The sequence below is a fragment of the Microcaecilia unicolor genome, chromosome 11, assembly GCF_901765095.1.
Source record: "Microcaecilia unicolor chromosome 11, aMicUni1.1, whole genome shotgun sequence".
NCBI classification, from domain to species: domain Eukaryota; kingdom Metazoa; phylum Chordata; class Amphibia; order Gymnophiona; family Siphonopidae; genus Microcaecilia; species Microcaecilia unicolor.
In genome coordinates, this window is record NC_044041.1 from 10,322,436 (window position 1) to 10,341,940 (window position 19,505).

At 46.1% G+C, this 19,505-nt stretch overlaps 1 protein-coding gene across 3 annotated transcripts in view; it reads left to right on the forward strand.

The window, feature by feature from the left end:
- RBM19 (RNA binding motif protein 19) overlaps nt 1-19,505 on the forward strand; it is a 258,757-nt gene that overhangs the window by 81,875 nt on the left and 157,377 nt on the right. For all 3 annotated transcript variants that reach the window (XM_030218452.1, XM_030218454.1, XM_030218453.1), the window contains exons 18-20: nt 3,160-3,220; nt 7,688-7,767; nt 17,622-17,677. In XM_030218452.1, the coding sequence (XP_030074312.1) occupies nt 3,160-3,220; nt 7,688-7,767; nt 17,622-17,677 (197 nt within the window). The remainder of the gene's footprint in view (nt 1-3,159; nt 3,221-7,687; nt 7,768-17,621; nt 17,678-19,505) is intronic.

The window sequence follows — 19,505 nt, forward strand, 5'->3', positions numbered from 1 at the left end:
AGGATGATGATGATGCGGAGGAAGTGAAAAATCTCTTGACAAACTAAAGACTAGTAAATCACGTGGACCGGATAGCACACGTCCAGGGGTACTGAAAGAATTGAGGTATGAAATTGCTGATCTGCTGTTAGTAATCTGTAACCTGCCATTAAAGACGTCTGCAATACCTGAAGATTGGAGGGTGGCCAATATGACGCCGATTTATAAAAAGGGTTCCAGGAATGATCCAGGAAATTAGAGACCGATAAGCCTGGCATCAGTGCTGGGTAAAATAGTGGAAACTATTATAAAGAATAAAATTACAGAACACATAAATAAACGTGGTTTAATCGGACAGAGTCAGCATGGTTTTAGCCAAGGGAAGTCTTGCCTCACTAAGTTGCTTTATTTATTTGAAAGCGTGAATAAAGGTGAGCCAGTTGATGTAGTATATTTAGATTTTCAGAAAGCTTTTGACAAAGTTCCTCATGAGAGACTCCTATGAAAATCAAAGAGTCATGGAATAGGAGGCCATGTTCTGTTGTACGCCTTGGCCAGAGTGGAACCTTAACTTATTCCTTCAGGCTCTTCAGAAACCTTCCTTTGAGCCACTGTGGAAGTCCTCCTTGAAAGATGTTACACTCAAGACAACGTTCTTGGTGGCTGTTGTGTCAGCACATAGGGTTTCGGAGCTTCGGGCTTTCTCTTGTCAGGATCTCTTTCTTGGCTTTTTGGAGGCGGAGGGTCTCCCTGTGCACGGTTCCTTCCTTTCTTCCACAAGTGGTATTAGAATTTTATCTCAACCAGTCTGTGGAGCTTCTGTTCTTTCAGAGAGGATGAAGAGACTCAGCATTCTTCTTTGAAGGATCTCCGTGTGCGTAGAGTCCTCATTATCTGTTTTGTCGGGCCTATCCTACTGCTGTTACTCAATAGACTCTGCTTTCTATTGATTCAGAGGACAATTTTTATTGCATAGTACTTTGTTTATTATTTTACGCATGTACCCCTCCCTTACCTGACCCTATTTATTAATAAGCCACATTAAGCCTGCTTGTGTGTGGGAAAATGTGGGATACAAATGCTGCAAATAAATTAGATATCTGGAAGTCACAAATGAGTTTTGCAGACTGTGCTTTTTAGTAAACAAAAGGCTTGGCCTCATTGCTTCCTGACCCACAATTTCTAGATGGCTGAAGGAGGATATTGCATCAGGAGAGATTCCTGTAGCAAAATAGCACTACAAATCTCCTGTGAAAGAAACCTTGGACTGTGTTCCATAGGTTGTGTTCCATAAACAATTTAGATATTGCGTTCTGTATTCCATAATATTCAGATAGTGTTTTCCATTTTATGTAAGCAACTAGTAAAAAAGGCTCGTTTCTGTATGAAATGAAACGGGCGCTAGCAAGGTTCCCCCCCCCCCCCTGGTCTCTCCCTGTGTCCCCTCCGAGTTGCATGCGGTCCTCCCTTCCCTCTGTTTGTAGACACGTAAGGCTATGTAGTGCAGTGTAAGCAAGGAAGGTAATTTGGTTAATCTCTGTTTCCCCTGCCCTGCGCAGCCGTCATGGCCATACATGCAAAAGAAAGCAAACCTGTGAGGTGCTCAATCCACGTTGTCGTTGAAGTGTTGGCGGGACGGCATGAGTGTAAGTCCCTCCCTCGCACCCTCCGACGTTGAGTCTCTCTGGCTGCCTGCCTTCCCCCCCCCCCCCCCCCCCCCCCCCCCCCCCCCGAAGCGGTTTTGTGCCGTTTTTGTACGGTTGTTTTGGGCGCCATTTTGGTTTCGTCGGCGCACTGGCAGCTGAGTGTCAGGCAGGGGGAGGAGGAGCGTGTTTCCCTACTCCTCCCGTTCCGTTGCGTTCCTTTCGGTCATTGAAATTGTTCCGCCCTCGACGTCATCACATGGTCAGTGGAGAGGCTTCACCACCACGAACTAACGAACCCTTCACGGAAGTGGGAGGAGCTTGGGGCTTCATTAGAATGTTGGGGTTGCGAATTATGTCCGGATGGGGCGTGGCTGAGGGCGGGTGTATGAGTGAGAGTGAGTGGTGCTGACAGCCTGCAACAGTACAGGGCTTCAGTGTTTCCCTGCCCCACAGTGAGCTTCAGAATTGGAGGTGAGAATTATTTATATAGATAAAGTAAGACAGAAATTAGCTGAAATTGCAAACTGCATGATTTTCGGGAGGGAATTGATGACCAATGCATTGTACAAAGGGTATATAAGTCACTGCTGTAGTGTATTTAGTCAGAGGCTGAGATGATCAACAGTGAGCAGTGGTCTCTCTCCCTCTCATGACAAATTATTATTTGTTATTGGCTGATTGCTTTGTCATTATCTAAAATGGTGAGGAGTAAAGATTTTTTTCAGTAGAAGGAACGTAGCTTCTGTCTTTTCTGTCATCCCATATCTTGGGGATGACTGGTCCACTGTATCTTGGGGTGGGTGTAATGAGGCAGAAAACCCTATTGGTATATTTCTTATGGTAAGTAGAAAGGCCAGAGAAAGAATTACCACATATTATAGCCTGAGACGGGGTGGTTAACAGAGGGGACCATATAACCCCAGACTCCATTATAAACGGTTTGCTCGGAAGCCAGTGTGCAGCTTTGGTCCTCAGAACAGTGGCACCAGGATCCCACCCACTGTTCTTTTAACATTCCACAGGTTCTGGAATAACGGGAAGCTATGTTATCAATAGAAAAATTAGGTCTTACCTGATCATTTTCTTTCCAGTGGTCTTTCCGACTATTCCAGAGGCCTGCTTGAAGTTTCTAAGATATTTAGTTGGTGAGCAGTAGTAATGACTGTTACCTTGCATGGTGCTTCTTGCATATCTCATGTTATTTACAAGTTGTCCAGAGATGAGAGAGAGGTCCTCGTCTGGTTAATGTTAGGTTAGCAAGTTGTTTAAAATTGTTGTGTTTATTCTGATGCTCTCCTTGCTGCTTCTCTACGTAAATACAGAGGAGCTGGACTGGATTCCAAGAGGGAGATGTCTCAGTTCAGTTTTCAGTTCTCTATCTCTACTTGCAAGTTGGTGGACACGACTATCTTACAGGTTCTGGAATAGTGGGAAGGACTAATTGAAAGAAATTTATCAGATAAGACCTAATTTCTCCTTCCTCACCGTTCCCGGAGAAGAGAAATGGAATAATTTTTTTAATTCTTCATTTCAGGTTTTCTCTAAAGTTGGAGCCGTGAAGAGCTGCAGCATTTCCAAGAAGAAAGACAAGTCAGGTAGGGTTCTGGTGTGTGACAGTGACTTTTACAGAAGACATCTTCAAGGGCTTTTACACAGATAAATATATTTTGTTAAATTTGTACCCCATGCTTTCCCACTCATGGCAGGCTCTATGTGGTAGGCAATGGAGGGTTAAGTGACTTGCCCAGAGTCACAAGGAGCTGCCTGTGCCGGGAATTGAACTCAGTTCCTCAGTTCCCCAGGACCAAAGTCCACCCCCCTAACCACTAGGCCACTCCTCCACTCCAATGAAATAGCATTTGGAAAATTGCCCATCATAAATGTGGCTTAAATCTTGTTTACTCTGAGAGCTTATGCACTTTTCAGCAGTGGGTGCAGAGTTGGTAAGATGTACAAGAATTTTGTTTTGAAATCCTCGTGCTTACTTTGCACCTGATTCAACATAAGTGCAAAGTACACGAGTAATGCCATACTGGGACAGACTGAAGGTCCATCAAGCCCAGCATCCTATTTCCAACAGTGGCCAATTCAGTTTACAGATACCTGGCAAGATCCCAAAACAGTACAATACATGTTATGCTGCTTATCCTAGAAATAAGCAGTGGGTTTTCCCCAAGTCCATTTTTGTTTTTGTTACATTTGTACCCCACACTTTCCCACTCATGGGGAATGCGGCTTACATATACAGGTACTTATTAGTACCTGGGGCAATGGAGGGTTAAGTGACTTGCCCAGAGTCATAAGGAGCTGCCTGTGCCTGAAGTTGGAATCGAACTCAGTTCCTCAATTCCCCAGGACCAAAGTCCACCACCCTAACCACTAGGCCACTCCTTCACTGTTGCTACTATTTGAGATTCTACATGGAATGTTCTATTCCACTAGCAACATTCCATGTAGAAGTCGGCCCTTGCAGATCACCAATGTGGCTGCGCAGGCTTCTGCTTCTGTGAGTCGTGCAGGACGTCAGACTCACAGAAACAGAAGCCTGCGCAGCCTTCTACATGGAATGTTGCTAGTGGAATAGCAACATTCCATGTAGAATCTCCAATAGTAGCAACATTCCATGTAGAATCTCCAATAGTATCTATTTTATTTTTGTTAATTTGTACCCTGCGCTTTTCCACTCATGGCAGGCTCAGTGTGGCTTACATGGGCAATGGAGGGTTAAGTGACTTGCCCAGAGTCCCACTAGCAACATTCCATGTAGAAGTCGGCCCTTGCAGATCACCAATGTGGCCGCGCAGGCTTCTGCATGGAATGTTGCTAGTGGAATAGTAGCAACATTCCATGTAGAATCTCCAATAGTAGCAACATTCCATGTAGAATCTCCAATAGTATCTATTTTATTTTTGTTACATTTGTACCCCGCGCTTTCCCACTCATGGCAGGCTCAATGCGGTTACATGGGGCAATGGAGGGTTAAGTGACTTGCCCAGAGTCACAAGGAGCTGCCTGTGCCTGAAGTGGGAATCGAACTCAGTTCCCCAGGACCAGAGTCCACCACCCTAACCACTAGGCCTCTCCTTTTCCTTTAGGAAGCCATCCAAGCCTTTTTTTTACATGGATACGAGCAATCCCATGCTTCCCAACTAGTCATGAAACTGTGCTTCCCAGGACCTACAACATCCCTTCATATTTTCTTCTTTGTAAGGTGCAAGGGCTCTTTTGGTATACATAGTTGAATTCTTAAAACCATTCAACCACCTACATTTCTTACTCCATGGAGAATTTTGTGAACATTTTGAAAAATTTGCACACTGTGTTAAATTTCTGCATATTTTCAATGTATTGGTGCAGAGCTCCTTCATAATAAGGCCTGACTCCTCCTCCAGGCCTGATATCTCCCTCCCCCAAGCCTTTTTCCCTTTACAGGCTCGACCTCAAGAACAATGTCACTCTCCAGGGTCCAGTCCTCTCTCTTACTTGCGTGCTTTCTCTTTCGTGCCAACTTAGCTTGAACACCTTCTCTAGTAGATTCAGCTCCTCTGTTCCTTCTCCAAGGTGGACATCTCCCAGCATTCTCTTTCTGATCCCTATTTCTTTTCTTCTCTTGTCCTCAGTTTCTATCCATACCTGTCCTCTGGCATGCTTTCTGCCTTCTGAAGTTCTCTCCCGCAATACTTCAGCCTTCTCCTGTTCTCATTCCCTAAGTCTCAACAACAACCCCAGTTCTGTGTGTCACTAAGGTGTGCCTCTTCAGGCACATACACTACCTCTCCTTTTTCTCTACCGCCACCCCCCCCCCAAGCACGCACACCACACTTCTGTTTCTTTCTCTCTCCACCCACATAGCTGACCTCCCTCCACTTGGATCACTCCTGCCTATGCCAGCTCCAATCTCAAAATGGCTGCTCTGACCTCCCACAGCAGTCTTGGCAGCTATTTTGAATGCCGAGCCAGCATAGGCAGATGCAACTGGGGATCACTCTTGCCCCAATGAAGCTACTTGAGCACCAGGGTTTGTGATGTAGGCCCACGGGGAGGGAGAGGGGCCTACTGGGAGGGGAGGAGATGGGGGATGGAGTGGGGAGGAGAGGGGTGTTTGTTTCAGCCAAAAATGCACCTGCATTTTTCACCAAAACAAAGTTGAATTTAAAATTCAGGCCAGTTTCAGTGCTGAAGCCAAAACAGAATTTAAAGACCAACAGATCTTTGGTTTCCATGTTATCAAAACTTTTTACATTTGTTATATTCTTTTGTCACTTATTTCTTTGCTTTGATTGTTATTGGATTTTTAAAAAATGAATAGACACCTGGACCAAAAAAAGCGCAATATTTTCCTTGCTAATTTTTATTAGTTTGTCAACTGTTTTTACCATGAATATGGGTGAAGATCACGTTTGATAGGTGTGTTTTCTTATCAGGGATAATTGTTAGGGGCCTGAGATCGCATCAGTCTAATGGGTTAAAAATTCTCCTCCACTTGTATTGCCCGTTTGAAATTGTGAAAATTTTATATAAATAAGATGACAAAAGTTCCCTTTCCCTTCTAACTAAAATCTGCTGGTCAAAATCTCTGTGAGAGCATGTTTAGCTGGATATAAAAAGGAATCGGGTGCAAGGGTGATTGAGATGGATGAATTTTTCTCCCCAATTATAGCTGCAGCTCAAATCTGTTAGCTGTGGCTGAGAATCCAGACTAGAGAGCTGCACGGGAACGGGGTTTGCGGGGAACCCGCGGGATTCCCACAGGGACGGAGGCAGTTCCTGCGGGGTTCCCGCGGGGATGGAAGCAAGTCAGCGGGATTCCCGTGAAAGTATAAGCTGCACCTGCACCAGCCTCTGATCTACCAAATACCAAGTTCTTTGAGTGCTGTCTCCTCCTCCTCCTCCTCTTCTTCCTTGCTTTAACAGCACAAATGTGGAAAGTCTTCCATTAAGGAGGTGGTAGAGTCACAAATGATGACGGAATTCAAAAAGGCGTGGGATGAACACAGAGGATCTCTAATTAGAAAATGGAAGTTATAAAAAAAAACCTAACCTTAAATGGCTGCATGTGTGTGGATGTGTCAAGTGATGCTTAGATGGCGACTCTGGCTGTGATGAACTAGGGCTGATACCTGGCAGACTTGTACGGTCTGTGTCTCATATATGGCAATCTGGTTTAGGGTGGGCTGGAAAGGGCTTAGACAGCAACTTCAGTGGCTGGAATATGAGGACAGTGCTGGACAGACTTCCCACAAATGAGAAGACAAATAGACTGGAGTGGGCTTCAATGGCAACTCCAGTAGTTGGAACATAAGGATAGGGCCAGAAAGACTTCTGAGGTCTTTGTTCCAGAAACACGAAAGAAAGACCATAATCAAGTATATAATATCACACTCATTGATTTAATGATGAATTGATAATGAGTGTGACTATTGGGCAGAGTGGATGGACCGTTCAGGTTTATTTGCTGTTACTTACTATGTTACTATTAATCCTCTTTGCTCCCAGGCTGGTACAAAGACCTCAGCTCTGACAGAGGCACGAGAATCAGATGTCACCTGATCTACTGGCGCGTGCATATGGTGACCTCTGAGCACACAATGCCAGTGAATCAGAGACAAATCTTACATGTGCGCACCAGAGTGTTCCAAGTTCCAACTTCCGTTCCTTCCTTGCCTACAGTGCTGTGGCTGAAATCCAGAGACAGACTGAGGGAGCTGACTGGAATTTTCTTTTATGTACCATTAACTTTTACGGGGATGGGTGGGGATGGGTTAAATTCTGGTGGGGACGGGTTGGGATGGGTTAAATTTTTGCGGGGATGGGTGGGGATGGGTAAGATTCCGGTGGGGACGGGTAAGATTCCAGCAGGGACGGGCGGGGATGGGTAAGATTTCTGTCCCCATGCAACTCTCTAATCCAGACCAGTTAACAGGTTAAAATGAGCTTTGCTTCTCAGTAGCTTTTTCAGTGTATCTTCTGCTTTGTATATGGTAGCAGTTTCTCTGGCCTGCCTGTTCTCCATCTACTGCTTCCGATCTGGATCTGTGGATTATTTTTCTCTTTTCTTTTAGGGACGCTCCTGTCCATGGGCTTTGGATTTGTGGAGTACAAGAAGCCAGAGCATGCACAGAAAGCTCTCCGGCAGCTTCAGGTAAAATTGCCTTAGGAGAAAGCTACTCTGCCTGTGCCCTGTATAGAATATTGAAAGTACTTGCTACAAGTAGAAAAAACTGCTATCAGTCTTACTTTACGTAGATAGGTAGATATAAAGTAAGACGGATAGAGAGCATTTTTTTTCTACTTAATATAAATTATATAAATAATTTTTTTTTAACTATTTCCCCTCCAAGTCAGCTAAACCTGTGGAAGTAGCAGGCCACAAGTTACTTCTCTAAGGGGTCCTTTTACAAAACTGCGGTAAAACGTGGCCTCTGGTAGTGTGGGGTGCATCTTTGGGGTGCGCGCTGGGCCACTTTTTCCTGCGGTTGGGGAAAAAGGCCATTTTTTAATGGTCTGGGAAACGGGTGTGCACAAAAATTAAAATTAGTGCATGCCAATTTACATCCTGAGCCCTTACCTCCAGCCGTTGACTTAGCGGTAAGGGCTCACGCTCTGCCCATGTGTTGCCCATGTAGCGTGTGCCAACGTGGCCGCACTGCCGATTACCGCCGAGAATACTCCCCGTGGTAGGAAATAGAAAAATATTTTCTACCGCGGAATTTTGGTGCACGGCGAACTCGAAATTACCTTCTGGGTGCACGTGCTACCCTGGCGGTAGTGCCGATTTGGCATTGCGCTCCCGCTGCTTTATAAAAGTGTCTTTTTTCCTCCATGTTGGACAATGTTGGAAGTAACTCCTTGCACTTGTAGAAGGCACACATACTTTTTACCCCATGTGGGCTTCAGTGAGTTTGCTGAGCGTGAGTTGTGTATTGTCCAACCGCCACCTGAAGCTGAACATGGCCAAGACCGAACTTATTGTCTTCCCACCCAAGCCCTCTTCTCCTCTCCCTCCACTCTCTATCTCAGTTGACAACACCCTCATCGTCCCCGTCTCATCTGCCCGCAACCTCGGTGTCATCTTCGACTCCTCCCTCTCCTTCTCTGCGCATATCCAGCAGATAGCCAAGACCTGCCGCGTCTTCCTTTACAACATTAGCAAAATTCGCCCTTTCCTCTCTGAGCACACCACTCGAACTCTCATCCAGTCTCTCATTACCTCTCGCCTCGACTACTGCAACCTACTCCTCACTGGCCTCCCACTTTGCCACCTATCCCCCCTTCAGTCCGTTCAGAACTCTGCTGCACGTCTTATCTTCCGCCTGGACCGATATACTCATCTCCCCTCTCCTCAAATCACTTCACTGACTTCCGATCAGGTACCGCAAACAGTTCAAGCTTCTCCTCCTAACCTACAAATGCACTCGATCTGCAGCCCCTCCTTACCTCTCTACCCTCATCTCCCCTTACGTTCCTACCCGTAACCTCCGCTCTCAAGACAAATCCCTCCTCTCAGTACCCTTCTCCACCACCGCCAACTCCAGGCTCCGCCCTTTCTGCCTCACCTCACCCCATGCTTGGAATAATCTCCCTGAGCCCATACGCCAGGCCCCCTCCCTGCCCATCTTCAAATCCCTGCTAAAAGCCCATCTCTTCAATGTCGCCTTCGGCACCTAACCACTATTCAAGAAATCTAGACTACCCCAACTTGTCATTTCGTCCTTTAGATTATAAGCTCCTTTGAGCAGGGACTGCCCCCCCCCCCCTTTTTTGTTAAATTGTACAGCGCTGCGTAACCCTAGTAGCGCTATAGAAATGTCAAGTAGTAGTAGTATTTTGAAAATTATCCCAGGAAATGTATTACAGCTGCTCTTTACCATGCACAATTTTTTTTTTTTGTGGTTTTTCCATGAATGTGCGTGTAGTTTCAGAAGTCTGTGTATGTGTTGGTAAGCATCAGGAGTGTCTCTACTCAGCTTTGGTGCGTATCGGACACAGTTTTATATATCTGTTTCTGTATGTGAAGTGCTGCTGTATATACAAAAAAATAAAATAAAATCTTTTGATAGTTTTATTTAATACATTTATACCCCACATTTTCCCGCTAGTTGCAGGCTCAGTGTGGCTTACACAAAACTGCAGAGAAGGCTACAGTACAGAAAAGTGCAATTAAACAGTGTAAAAGTAAGATAGTGTTTTAAATTCCCTCCTCTTATAGACCTCTTTCTGACTCCGTCACAGGGGGGACTAAAGGTACTTATTTCATACATCAGGTTCTGTATAGTTTCTCTAACCTCCATTGTCACCCAATCATAAGGGGGTCTGTTCTGGGGTGGCATTAGGAGCCGTAATTGAAAACTAATTCCCATAACTACTGCTTTCTGTCCAAAACTGAGTGTCACTTGTATGTGATCTACCTTGTAGGCTAAATGTTAGGTAAAGAGAAGATAGAATCAATAAAAATAGAGACAGAGATAAGTTTAGATAGATAGGTACATTTTATTTCTTACCCAAACACAAGTCTTCAAGTTGATACAAATACAGACATCAGATTCTGGTTTCAGCCGCACAGGGCTTCGCCGTCTGAGAGAAGCGTTGGGGAGGAGTTCCAAACTAAGGCAAAATCTCCCCTCTTTTATACACAAACCTCTCCATAGAAGTGAATGGTGAGAAACCTTGCTCCTAATCTTTCTCACTTTCTGAGATCATACTTTCCCACGCGATCTGCTGTCGGATGTGCCCACCTCCTTCCGTTCTCAGCTACTGCTAATTATCAACATGTTTTGGGAAGCGTTGAGATAACAGTTTCACATCTTCCGGCTGCAATACTTTTCATACTTTTCATACCTTTCATACCATTTCATGAACTCTGTATTACCTCTGTATCATTGTATACCAAAACTAATAAGCTCCATTTTATTCATCTGATCTTTCATTACAGGTGCTATATTTGAATTAAAAATTGTACCAATTTGTGGCAGGACTCATTGTTCAAACCTACTTTTTGCAGATTCTCAAATATTACATCATTTACTTGTTGTTTGGCCTAGTCAGTACTTTTTCAGTTGTTTTAGGCTGCATAGCTTTGGCCATCACTATTCCAGTGGTAGCCTTAAAGCCAGGCCATATATTAACAATAGTAAACATATAGGCATCATTTAAACAACAATATGTAAAAGATAATATAAGATAACTAGGAAAAAAGGCCCATTTCTGAACGCAATGAAACGGGCGCTAGCAAGGTTCTGTAATGGTAATTTTGTTTTTAAGGAAACTATTAGGAGAGAGTATGTGTGAGAGAGAGAGCATGTGAGTGAGTATGAGTGAGTGTGTGATTGAGACAGAGCATGTGTCTGTCAGAGTGAGTGCAGTGTGTCCTGTCCCCTGGCGTCCCCTCCTGTCCACATGGAGCAATCTGTTCTCTCCCCCTGGTCTCCCATCCTCTCTATATGTGTCTGTATGTTTCCTTTCAGCCATATAGAGTGCCCCCCTCCCTGTCTCTCTGGCCTCTGAGTTGTAGGCCCTCCTCCCTGTCCCCTGTGAGTTGTAGGCATCCCCTCCCTCCCTTCCTCTTTCTCCGTCTCCCTCTGTGGCCTTTGATTTCCAGGGCCCCTCCCTCCCTCTCCCTCTGTATCCTCTGATTTCCAGGGCCCCTCCCTCCAAGAACAGCATCCCCCCCCCCCGCACCCCGAGGTAACCACTCACCGCAGTCCCTCAATGTTTGCAGAAGCCCGGCAAGTGCAACCCCCCCCCCCCCACACACACACCCAGCCAGACACAGAAACACAGGGTTGCGGGGCACTCGCTTCCCCCCCCCCCCCCCCAGGGCTGTAGCTCACTGCCCCCCCCCTCAAGGTCGACGGAGGCAGCGCTTTAAAGTAATGCCAGCTGAGAGGAAGATAAGCACAGTACAGCAGCCTCGCGTTCAGCTTTCCCCCTCTCTCTCTGCGAAACAGGAAATGAGGGGAGAACGCAGAGAGAGTGAAGGGAAAAGGTGAACGCGAGGGTGTTGTACTGTGCTTCTCTTCCTGTGAGCTGGCATTACTTTAAAGCGCTGCCTCCATCGACCTCGGGGTGCGAGTGAGCGATGGCCCGGGGGGGGGGGGGGTGGCCGCCGACGTCGAGGCTGTGTGCCTGCCTGCCTCCGTACCTGCGTCCCACGTTGTTCCTGGGGGGGGGGGGGGGGTTGTTGCTCCGCCTCCGAGCCTGTGCCTTGTCCGTTTCGCCCCTCGAGTGTCATTGCTCCGCCCTCGACGTTATCACGTTGTGACGCGAGGGCGGGGCAGACACTCATGGGCATACCGGATATCTCGGCCGCCTCAAACTTCCGGCTGGAGGCTTCATTAGAACGTTGGGGTTGCCTTTTATATATAGAGATTAGTGTCCATGAATCTTGTTGAAACCAGGAGTTAATCAGATTATGTTGAACCTGGAGAATAAGCCTTCTTGAACAGGACGGACTTCAATAATTTTCTAAAATTTAGGTAGTTCTGAGAGGGCTTCTAAAAATTGCCCAAGGATTCTTACATGTATGAGAGTGCACAGGACCAGTGCAGAACTATTCTGGGGCCTGAGATGCAAAATGTTTTAAAAAAAAAACCAACCTTTATCTATTTATTTATTTATTTATCTATATATATTATAGATATAAAATACCTGCAATTATTTTCCCATGGAGTAACTTTATAAAGACACATAGGTACATTATATTACCTTAAAAAAAAATAGGCACAGCACATGTGCCTTGACCTCTATGGCACCGTGTTGTAATGTTATCATTGGGAAAGAAAAGATTAGTGTACCTGAGCTTTGAATCAGTCAAGCAGTGTACAGGCTGACCGTATTTTGATTTTGGATTTGGCAGCGAACTTGACCTGAAACGTGCGTTTGGGTTTCTGTTGAAAATGCCTGTGCATTTTTGGCAGAAACTGTAGCCCCGCCCCCTGCCGCAACAAACCAGCCTCCTCTCTCCGTGCCACCCAGCACTCCTCCTCCCCTCCCCCCCAGGTAGGACCTCCTTGTGTCTGCCTTGTAAAGGTCCTGGTGTTGTAGTGGTGTCTTTGGGGGCATAAGCATCCTAAATTGCTCCTGCCTTTTTCTCTGTGCTGAAAAAATGGCGGCCTTGACTTCCCACCCATTTTGGAATTGGAAATAGCCTGAGCAGCTCCTGCTCGGGCTGTCCCTAATTCCAAAATGGCGGCCGCGACTTCCCACAACAGTTTCACCCACCAAGTGGTTCTGCACTGTGGATGGGGGACAGGAGCAATTAGGGATGTTCCTGCCCCAAAGACCTCACTAGACAATCAGGGCCTTTACAAGGTAGGCCGGGAAAGGAGAATGGAGTGGTGGGAGGCCCAGGAGGGGGATGTGTTTTCTGTCTGGTTGGGGTGGGGGGGAGGCTGGTCTGCAGTGGGGGCAGCAGCAGCGAGGGGCAGGGCCACTGTTTTAGTTGCAGTTCTGGCTAAAACTGAGCCAAGGATTTTGGCGTCGGATTCGGTTTTGGTCGGCCTCTAAAACCGTGACAACACTGCCAGTATGAATTAATCTTGTTCAACATGTATGAGCTGAGCTTTGGATGACTGTTCTGCAGGGGAATTGCAGGGGTGTCTCTTAAACAAAGATATACAGATATAAATAGATAAATATCAAGTGATATATATCAAGTGCTTTGACCTTGTCACCTTATTGCAGAGATGCTTGAAAATAAGACCACTTGCAGATGTGCCAGTAAGGGGGTGGCTACCTTTGAGGGTTAATTAGATAAATGTACTTAGATTAAAAAAAAAAATCCCCGCTGCCCACCAACTGACTAAATTTGCGCACTCTTGAGCCAGTCGGTAGTATGGAGCCAGAAGCATTTTCAGGGTGGGATTTTCATTTAGCTGGTTGCTACTGATTTCACTGCTAATAACCTACATTTAATTGTTCAGTCCCAGTTATTCAGAGAGACAGATATTCGGTCCAAAAACCATCTAGTTAGTTTTGGCTGAATATCTTACGAAACATAAGAGTTGTGCGCCTTTGCTAATTGCTTCTCATTTCATTTCTTCTTAGCACTGCAGGGGGCTAGGCATAGATGGTCACCTTTATAAAAATCCCAATTAGGGAACGCCTAGTTTGACTTTCATTGATTTCCTGTATGAGAGTTGATCAGCCCCTTTCTATAATGGTTTATCATTGACAGAGCCAACCACCTTCCCCTATCCCCCTGACCACCTACACGGCTCAGAAGAGTGAACACGGAAGACAGTCACTTCAGGATCTCACTGTAGCCGGCCCCCCTTCTCCTCCTCCCCGCCCCTTCCCTGTCATTTCTTTTAGGGAAGGCAGGAAAGGAATTAGCGATCCTGGTAATTGCTCTTTGAAAATTGGCTAAAGGTGCACAGGTTTCTGTGTTGCTGGCAGAGGTTAAATGATACACTTGTCATTGAAAATTCATTATATATAAAAACGTTTCTACCCCCACCTTAACATACCACTGGAAAGCGGCTATTTGACCAGTTCTGTTCAGGGTGTCTTTCAGATGTAAAAGTCTGCACGCCTAACTCCTTCATCAGATGCCTAGGTCACTGGAAATTGTAGTTATTTAGTTTGTTTTCCATCCAAACAGAAGTCCCAGACTGGGTTACAAACTGACATCAATACGTTTAAACAAACAAAAAAAAAAAGACATACAATTACCCATCCCACCTCACCCCAATAAAACATGCTATCCACCTTATTATAATTGAAAGAGAAAAACGCCTAGATTTCGACCCAAATCGGGAGATAGACGTTTATCTCACAAAAACGAATAAATCGGTATAATGGAAAGCCGATTTTGGACGTTTTCAACTGCACTCCATCGCGGAAGCGTACAAAGTTGACGGGGGCGTGTCAGAGGCGTGGTGAAGGTGGAACTGGGGCGTGGTTATCGGCCGAGGAGAGATGGGCGCCTTTCGCCGATAATGGAAAAAAAGTATGCGTTTGTAGCTAGAATTTAGGGCACTTTTCCTGGACCCTGTTTTTTCACAAATAAGGCCCCCAAAAGTGCCCTAAATGACCAGATTACCACCAGAGGGAATCGGGGATGACCTCCCCTGACTCCCCCAGTGGTCACTAACCCCCTCCCACCACAAAAAATTATGTTTCACAACTTTTTATTTTCACCCTCAAATGTCATACCCTCCTCCCTGGCAGCAGTATGCAGGTCCCTGGAGCAGTTGTTATGGGGTGCAGTGGACTTCAGGCAGGTGGACCCAGGCCCATCCCCCCCCCTACCTGTTACAATTGTGCTGCTTAATGCTTAGTCGTCCAACCCCCCCAAACCCACTGTACCCACATGTAGGTGCCCCCCTTCACCCCTTAGGGCTATAGTAATGGTGTAGACTTGTGGGCAGTGGGTTTTGAGGGGGATTTGGGGGGCTCAACACACAAGGGAAGGGTGCTATGCACCTGGGAGCTCTTTTACCTTTTTTTTTTTGTTTTTGTAAAAGTGCCCCCTAGGGTGCCCGGTTGGTGTCCTGGCATGTGAGGGGGACCAGTGCACTACGACTCCTGGCCCCTCCCACGAACAAATGCCTTGGATTTATTCGTTTTTGAGCTGGGCGCTTTCATTTTCCATTATCGCTGAAAAGCAAAAACGCCCAGCTCAAAAATTGTCGAATAAAACATGGACGTCTATTTTTTGTGAAAATACAGTTCGGTCCGCCCCTTCACGGACCCGTTCTCGGAGATAAACGCCCATGGAGATAGACGTTTTCATTCAATTATGCCCCTCCACGTACATTAAAACAGTTCAACAGCAATAACCCAAGTTTCCTTTACCACCATCTGTATTCCTATTTTCTCCGCTAAACAGGTGGATCTTGAGGTTTTTCCTAAACTCCCAATTCCAGTTTCTACCCCTCCCCTTCCCCCCCAATCCTAAAACCTTGGCACAGTGCTAACGGTAATTTGTTTCACAACACAGGTGCCCCAGTGGAAAGTGTATTAGCCCACACAGAAAACCAGTATGAAAATGGACATTCATGTCATTTCTAATATCCAAATCCAGCGAGGAATATTTCAGGGAGACTTTTGTCACCACCTTTTTTTGATTTTTTTTGTACAGCACTTAATCCTTTGAGTACACTTCTTAACTCTTCAGGTTATGGATTTAGCGTTAATCTTAGACCTGGCAAAGATCCAGAGGTTACATCACACCTGCTGTTTGTAGATGGCTTGAAGTTCAACATTTGGCAGAACAACTCCGTTTAGTAAAAAGCTTTTCATGTGACAGGATGATTTTTGGCCTGAATAAATGTGCTAAGGCAATTTTCCTAGGAATGAAATTTAAGACCTTTTTTCTGATTTGATGTTTGTGCCATCAATTGAACGGGAAAGGGTGTATAAATATCTAGGAGTCAAGGAAGGAGCAACAATCCAGCATAAAGTACCTATCTAAAGCGTATTACAGGAGACTAAAATTGATACTGTTTTCAGTAAGATGCAGGCCCATCAACCAGCTTTGCAATTCCTGTACTTTTGTACAGCTTTGGAATTTAGTAACGTAGTAAATGACGGCAGATAAAGACCGGTCCATCCAGTCTGCCCAACAAGATAAACTCATTTTACATGGTATGTGATACTTTATATGTATACCCGAGTTTGATTTGTCCTTGCCTTTCTCAGGGCATAGACCGTAGAAGTCTGCCCAGCACTGTTTTTATACTAAAAGTTCTAAAGCTAACGTCGAAGCCCCTTAAAATTTACACTCCAGTCCAGTGGCGTAGGAAGGGGGGGGGGGGGGGCAGTGGGGCGGTCCGCCCCAGGTGCACGCGCTGGGGGGAGGGGGGTGTCGGCTCGCTGGTTCCCTGCTCTTTCTGCCCCGGAACAAGTTACTTCCTGTTCCGGGGCAGAGAAAGCAGGGAAGCAGCAGAGCCGACGCAGCTCCCAGTGACGTGCACTGGGGGCGGATCGGTCCTCCCACCTGCCCCCCGCTGAAAGGTAGGGTGCGTTTCGGGGGGGGGGGGGTGCGCTGCGGAGGGGGGGGGGGCGCCGTGCCCTGCACCTGGGGGGGTGCACAGCGGCGACCTTCCCCGGGTGTCAGGCACCCGCGCTACGGCACTGCTCCAGCCCATCCTTATCTGTTCAGTCACGATCAGGGCGTAGATCTTAGAAGTCTGCCCAGCTCCCGTTTTCTTTTCCCAATTACCGGCGTCTCCACCCAATCTCCGCTAAGATTCCATGGAACCATTCCTTCTAAACCGGATTCCTTTGTGTTTATACCATGCATGTTTGAATTCCTGTCCTCTTAGATATCTTGAAGGATTGGATGGGTGAACCAGAAAACTCCTCCACGTTCATGAGCTAGTCTGTAAGAATCGGTGTACGCTGAGGCTGTGCATTCCTAGAGCTGGGGGAGGAGTGGGCTTCATGGAAATAGATTATACGTTTAGAGCTACCATCATAGGCCTCCAGGCCTATTTAACAGCATCATCAGATCCACGTGCACCAGAATTGTCAAAGTATGGCAGTTTCTGTGGTGGCGAGCGTGAGCAGTAAATTTGAGAGACTGAGATAATCCCCCACATGTCCTGGCTTAGGAGTGGGAGTTCATTCTTGTCACAGCATGTGCAAAACTAACCCCGTTGGAGAAATGACTCCCCCCCCCCCCCCCCCCCCCCCCCCCCCAAAAAAAAAAAAAAAACATGCATTCTGAATCAATAAGCTCTCACTGACTGAAGGTAAACTCTTTCCTCGGGAGTAGCAACTTAAACTTTGTCCAACAAATATCATGGGCCCAAATCATATAACACTTTAAAAGGGAGGGTTAGAGCTTGAAAATGAACTCTTTAACAGGAAGCCAGTGTAATTTGGCTAAAATGGGAGAAACGTGCTGCCATAAAATCCTTACATTTTGTATTTATTGTATTAATTTTGTACCAGGAAGATTTTTTTTCTAGCAATGTTAGTGTTGGTAAGAGTTTTTAAAAATATTTACGTAATGTGATTTGTCTGTGTAATTGACTTTGTGCTTTTCAGCACTGCATGGTGGACGAGCACCAGCTGGAACTGAAACTGTCGGAAAGGGCTGCCAGGTGAGTTGCTCGCTCTACTCTTAACTGTTTTACTTTTTTTCTTACTTATCTGATCACTTGACTAAAATGACAAATCCCAAGAAAACAACAGAGCAGCTCTGGCTTTTCCAAATAGATGCTGAACACGGAACAGTGAAGCAGCTTGGGAAAGGTATGACCTTCTTAGCTGAAAACTAACCCAGGAAGAGAGATTATTTTACAAGTAGTTTGAGCATAAGAGAGTTTCAGTATCTTCTATAAATATAGCACTTCAAAAATACAGCTGAAGCCGCCTTTAGTTTGGGTAGGAGCATCAGTAGGGGGAGAAAGAGTGATACTGCATCGCATTCTTATCAGGTCCACATTGAAAGCCAGCTGTGATTGCATTCTTTTAAATACCAGCTGAGGAGTTTAAAGAATATGCATATTCAGCAATATACAGATCGGCAGCAGTAATGAATATGTGTATAACTAGCCGTTAAGCCCGTAACAACGGGCTAGTTTTTTGTTTTCCTATGGCCCCCCCCCCCCCTTCACCAACCCTGCTCTCTCCCCTGCCCTCCCCCCAGCGTCTGTTTCCCTCAGTTCTGCCCCCTCCTTCCCTCCCTGCTCCCTCCTCCTCCGATTTCCACGCCCATGTCCAAGCCCTCCTCTCTATTGGGCTGTACTGCTGGTGGAGGCAGGGCTTGGACTTCTACACTCTCAGCGTTCCGACTCTACTGCGCATTTGCAGGTGAGTCGGTCACTTGCCGTTTATATGTTTGATGTGGTCACCATCACTGGCTAAGTATGTCAGCAACATACATTTGCTACGTATATAACTAAAGAGTTTAATTTTGGACTGCTTTTTTGCAGAACTAAATTAAACCTATTCCATAGTGGTACTCCAGACCAGACAAGATACAGATAACTGGTCTGGAGTGCCTAAAGGAAAGAAATTTAACAGGTAAGGCCTAATTTCTCTTCAAGCAGCAGCTGAATGTCACCACTGTCCATATACCTAGTTGATCTACCCTCGCTCCAGCCCACCTCCACCCAGCATTAGGGAGCAGTTCTAGAAATGGGTGTCTTCATTAAAGCTCCCAGTAACAGCATGCCTAATATTTAGGCACCTGCACTTACAGCAGCCATAATGCTGGCATACATGCACACATAACTTAGTGTTCTGTAAGTGGGAGGTGAGTCTGCGTAACTTTGGACCAGTGGGTCCTAGATGATATCAAGGGCGGTTATGCCCTGGAATTTTGTCATCCTCTTCCAGACACTTTTCTTGTGTCTCCTTGCAAGTCCCCTCTCAAGGTGCAAGCCGTCTATCAGACCTTGGAACGATTTTTGGCTCCGGCCAAGAAGGGTTCTAGTAGGTATTCATTTACTTTATCGTGCCCAAAAAAGGAGGGCTCCTGGCATCTGATTCTAGATCTCAAGCGGGTGAATCGGGCCTTGTGGGTGTCACCTTTTCACATGGAGATCCTCCAGTCCAGTTATTGTGGTGGTACAACCAATGGAGTTTCTCACGTCCTTGGATCTGTCAGAGGCATACCTTCATATTCCCATTCACTGGGATCACCAGAGGTTTCCCCATTTTGCAGTCTTAGGGGAGCACTTCCAGATTCAGGCAATGCCCTTCTGCTTGCCTACAGCGCCGCAGACCTTTTGCAAGGTAATGGTAGTAGTGGCAGCTCAGTTACATCAGGATCGTGTCCTGGTGCATCCGTACCTGGACAACTGGTTAGTCCGGGTGAAGTCTGTGGAGGAGAGCCAGAGAGCCACAGATTGCGTTGTCCATCTGCTCCAGGTCGGGTGGTCAGTGTGCCCAAGAGCTCTCTTTCCCCACATAGTCCTTGGAGTA